Genomic DNA, 5413 nt, shown 5'->3' on the forward strand with positions numbered 1-5413 from the left:
GCCAACGAGAAACTCTATTCACTGGAATCTCTTCATATGTTGGCTCCGGTATGGACGTTAATGGACGGTCGATCATAAAATGCCCCGGAGTAAGCGGTTCAGGATCAGCTGGATCATCGGAATGAGCATAAAGAGGCCGAGAGTTTAGAACAGCTTCAATTTGACAGAGAAGTGTAGAGAACTCTACCATGTTAAGGGTAGTAGTATGGCATACTCTTTTAAGTACGGATTTGGCACTCTTTACACCTGCCTCCCATATTCCCCCCCATGTGAGGAGCACTTGGTGGAATCATTTTCCAGTTAATTTTTCTAGGTTGACAAAATTCAAACAGCTTCCTTTCCGTTAACTGCTGTTTAAACATTTGGTACAATTCATGCAGTTGGTTCTTTGCACCAACGAAGTTGGTCCCATTGTCAGAGAACATGTCCTCTGGTACTCCTCGTCGGGATACGAACCGGTGTAACGCTGCGATGAAAGAATCGGTTGATAGGCTTTCGACTGCCTCCAAATGAATACCCTTGGTCACCATACACACAAAGATACAAATGTACCCCTTAACAGCAACTGCCCTTCGTCCAGCTTGCTTCAAAAGAATAGGTCCAGCATAATCGAGTCCAACCTTTTGAAAAGCTGGTGCTCGTTCACAACGACTGGCTGGCAGGTCACCCATGAACTGGCCTACCGTTGTCGGTTTGGTTTTAAAGCACTGGACACAGCTACGAGTGATCTTACGCACAGCAGAACGACCATTCGGAACCCAAAACTGACGCCGAAGAGTCGCTAAAAGAGCGATAGGACCTATATGCAGATTCTCACGATGAAGTGCATTAATTAGACTGTCAACTACATTATTGCGATTTGGTAAAATCCACTGGTGTTTGCTGGAAAATGGTAGTTGGGAATGTCGAAGTCGACCGCCAACTCTTAGCATCTCTTCGTCGATAACAGGATTCAAATTGTACAATCTCTTGCATTGCGCACCTGATTTCAAACGGGCTATCTCATCTGCAAATTCTTGATACTGAATCACTCTAACAATCACCTTCATAGATTCGTTCATTTCGGTCATAGTAGGGTATTTTTTCAGGATACGGGTTTCCGCTGATTTCTCCTTCGCGTTCTTGCAGAATCGTAGAACATATGCAATAACTCTTTGTAATTTACGAAAAGATTCAAATTTTTGGAAAACTGGTAATTTTTCATAACGCACAACCGTATGCACCACGACAACACACTTCATTTTTGGAATATCATCATCGCATAGTTGGGTAGGAGTTTCAATCTCGTAAGGATCACTTTTCAAGAACAATGGACCACTCCACCATAAATTGTTCGTTGCTAACTTAATGGCTGATTGACCCCGAGAAACCACATCGGCTGGATTCTCAGAAGTTTTTACGTATCTCCATTCAAAATCATTCTCAGTAGAGATAATTTCACATACTCTGTTTCGCACGAAAATTTCTAGTAGGCTGGGATTTTTCTTCAACCATGCGAGAACCACTTGGCTGTCAGACCACAACACGATTGCACTGAAAAGCAAATTCGAGGAAGAAATAATTTTTCGCACGAGACGATGCAGCAGTAACGCAGCCGCTAGTTCCTTGCGAGGAATTGTGAGAGCTGCCTTTGGAACTACTTTCGATTTCCCACAAAGTAGTTTAACTACGGCATCCAGACCAGGGATCACGGATCGAATGTAGACACAGGCTCCTAATGCACCTTGAGAAGCATCCGCAAAGCCATGCAGCTCAAAGTGAGCAGCATTGGTCACCAGTACTTGACGTGGTATGTGCAGTTGATTGATTCCGGCGATAGCGACAAGGAAGTATTTCCAATTTTTCAACAACTCTCCTGTAATTTGTTCATCCCATTCAATGTTTTCCTTCCAGGTTTGCTGCATAAGAAGTTTGCCAATGATAACTACTGGAGACACCAACCCTAAAGGATCAAACATTCTGGCTATCAAGTATAAAACTTGTCGTTTGGTTGGCGTTTCTATATCACAGGTGGGCATTGATACGAACAGCAGCTCGTCCGTTGAAGGATTCCACATTAATCCAAGCATTTCAATGACTTCGTTGGCTCCGGATTCTTCAAAACTTACTAGCTGCTCTCGATCCGCTTCAGGAATGGTCTCCAACAGCTCTAAACTATTCGATGACCATTTGTGCAAATGGAATCCACCGGCCTTCAGCAAGTGAATCAATTGGTTTTGCGCATCGCGTGCTTGTGATAAGTCGTCGTATCCAAACAAGCCATTATCGACGTAGAAATTTTTGTCGACTATAGCCGCTGCCATAGGAAACTTATCTCGTTCGTCGATGGACAGCTGCTTAAGGGCCCTTGTGGCCAAAAAGGGTGCAGATGCCGTGCCGTATGTAACCGTTGTTAATTCCAATACACGCACGACGCTCGATGAATCTTTCCGCCAGAATATTCTTTGCAACGGAGTGTGGCAGTCGTCAACAACAATCTGCCTATACATTTTCGCTATGTCTGTAGTCAAAACATAGCGAGGTTCACGGAAGCGTAGGATGATTGATTGCAAGTCGCTCTGAATAATAGTACCTATCTTCATGACATCATTCAGGGAGCGGCCGAACACCTTTGCGGAAGCGTCGAATACGACACGACACTTAGTGGTTGTATTTGATGGTCGAATAACAGCATGATGAGGTAGGTACCATTTGCTTATATGTGGTGGATCATTGAATTCATTGATCTCTTTGCAGTGTCCAAGATCTTCGTACTCACTCATGAACTCTGAGTATTGCTGCTTCAAATCAGGATGCTGATTCAACCTTCTTTCCAATGCGTAGAATCTTCGTAGCGCCATGGCTCTGGAGTCGCCAAGCTCATTAAAACAATCCTTGAGAGTCAACTGAACAATGTATCTGCCAGAAGCATCTCGTCGATGAGTGTTTAGGAAATGCTGCTCGCATTCTTCTTCTTCATTGGAACCATGTGCATCGTTGGAAACTTCTTCGACCTCCCAAAACCGACGGATAAGCTGATCCAAATCATCAAACGTTGCAGCATGTGAATGTACTATGTAATTAGATGTTGTCTCGCCTCCATAGCTGCCACCCAGGACCCAACCGAACTGAGTCTCTTTAAGTACGGGAAGATTTTCGGCTAATGTTATCTCTCCTGGTAATAGCAATTTCAGGAACCACTGGCTTCCAATCAACATATCTATTTTGCCAGTTTGATGGAACGTCGGATCGGCGAGTTGAACACCTGTTGGAAGCACCCAGTTACTAACATCGAAGCTTGAAGTGGGCAAGTCTGCCGTCACGTTGTCCGTCACCAAACATTGAAGACTCGCTCTGAAGTCTGAATAATTAGATCGGATTTGGACTATGCTGCTCATTGACGAATGGCTCTTCGTGCTATTTACTCCCTTTACGGTTACCTTTAATGGAAACTGCTGCAATCCTAATGCATTTATCATGGACCGCGAAATCAGATTGGCTTGGGATCCACTATCCAATAAAATTCTGCACGGGTGGGGTTTGTAGTTTTTGTCCATCGCCTCTACAACGGCTGTGAGAAGAAGTATATGCTGTATTGGAAGTACACTCGAACAGGTGGCAGCAGTAAGTTGTGTTTGTTCCTGATGATTTGCTTCTTGCGTCGGTTTCTTAACTGTTTGAGTATCAGCTTCTCTGGATGAACTTCTCTCCTTTGTTACTGGAGAACTTGTTTTTTCTTCCGCGTGGAGTAGACTGTGATGCTTCCTATTGCATTTGAAGCATGTTTTATCGGAAGGGCAATCTCTACTGTGATGGCCTTTCCTTAAGCAATTAAAACAAGTGTTTCGTTCTCGGACCTTGGACAATCGTTGCTGTAAGGGAAGCGCTTTGAATTCTGGACAAGTGTAGTTTAGGTGGCCCTTGCCACAGAAGTCGCATTTGTACTCGGATTCAGCGGATGCAGTAGATGCATGTGATTTGGCGAAAGATTCCTTACTCTGAACATTCATAGGTTTGACTTGAGTTGCGGATTGTTTGGGATTGGTACTTTCGCATCTCTCCAAAACGAAGCATTGCTCTTTTAAAAACTTCAGCATCATGTCATATCCAGGAAGTTCCCCATGCTTCACGGTGGATTCCCAGCGTCTTCGAGTTTCTTTATCCAATGCTACTGCAAGCAAGTGGACCACTATTTGTTCCGACACTCCGGTGAAAGGTTGCTCTAAAAACTTCAGACTCTCGACGTGCCTTGTGCACTCATCTATCAGTTTCCTGAGCTCGCCATTTGTTTCCTTAGACATTTTTGTTAGATTCAAAAGGCCGTGAATATGACAGTCGATGGCGTGTCGTTTGTTCTCGTACCTCTCCTCGAGAATTTCCCAAGCGTGTGCATAATTGCCTTCATTAATCGTTTTCGCATCTATTAAACCAGCTGCACTACCCACTAATGCCTTATCGAGATGGTACAACTTAACAGCTGGCGGATCGGGTGCTTTGTCCACTAGGTCCATGAACATTGCCTTAAACTTCGGCCAGCTTTCATACCTTCCATCGAAAGTGGGAATGGGCATTCTGAGAGGCTGATGGATCACCAGTGAAGTGGCAGCATTCGGTGGAATGGAGTTTGCTGCGATAGGCACACCAGATTCACCCTGTTCCTCCAGGATGATTCCTACCATGTCACACAAATCGTCGAAGGCTTCGAAGTGTTGGTCATGAGCATCCATGTCCTCAGCAGATACCAGCTCCAAGATTTTCTCTTGCAGGGCTTCATACTCCTTTTGAGCAGATTCCAATTTCTTGGTGTACACTTTAATTTGTGCCTGACTAAGCACTAGATTGTCTTCGTGTTGGGGTTGAATGGTACTTAAAATTTTGGTTACCTTACCTTTGGCCATACCGCGGCGATGGACGAGAACACCGAGTTGCTCCATTGCTCGAAGCTTCTCTTTTAGCTTCCGTTTTTTCTTCTGCTTCTTGTTGACGGGAGTGGAAAGATTTGATGCTGACTGCCCAAGTGCAGTACTAGCACCAGTATTTTCCACTGGATTGGAATGGGTGGATGAACCTGGCTTAGACTCTGGCATCACACCAGAACCGGAGTATTATGTCAAGCCTTATGCTTGAACAGGAACAAAAGCACCAAGTTGCTTTTTTCCAACCAACGGCGGCATCACTCACTGGTTAATTTCTTTGAAAATGGCGCGACTCACGCTTGCGCTAATGGCGTCTTCCCGCGGACACATTTCACAAAATGGCGGCGACCAACGCTTGCATTAATGGCGTTTACCCGCGAGCATACTTCACAAATCGCGGCGACCAACGTTTGCACTAATAACGTTTAACCGCGAGCACACTTCACAAATGGCGGCGACTCACAGCTTGCACTAATGGCGTCGCCCCACGAGTTCACTTCACAAAATTTGTTGTATTT

At 44.8% G+C, this 5413-nt stretch overlaps 1 protein-coding gene across 1 annotated transcript; it reads right to left on the reverse strand.

The window, feature by feature from the left end:
* Positions 1–218: 218 nt before the first annotated feature.
* Positions 219–5066, reverse strand: LOC131680214 (uncharacterized). Its single transcript, XM_058960934.1, has one exon. The coding sequence runs from the start codon at positions 5064–5066 to the stop codon at positions 219–221; it is 4848 nt and encodes a 1615-aa protein (XP_058816917.1).
* Between the last annotated feature and the right edge of the window lie 347 nt (positions 5067–5413).

Source organism: Topomyia yanbarensis, chromosome 2 (assembly GCF_030247195.1).
Source record: "Topomyia yanbarensis strain Yona2022 chromosome 2, ASM3024719v1, whole genome shotgun sequence".
Taxonomy (NCBI): Eukaryota; Metazoa; Arthropoda; class Insecta; order Diptera; family Culicidae; genus Topomyia; species Topomyia yanbarensis.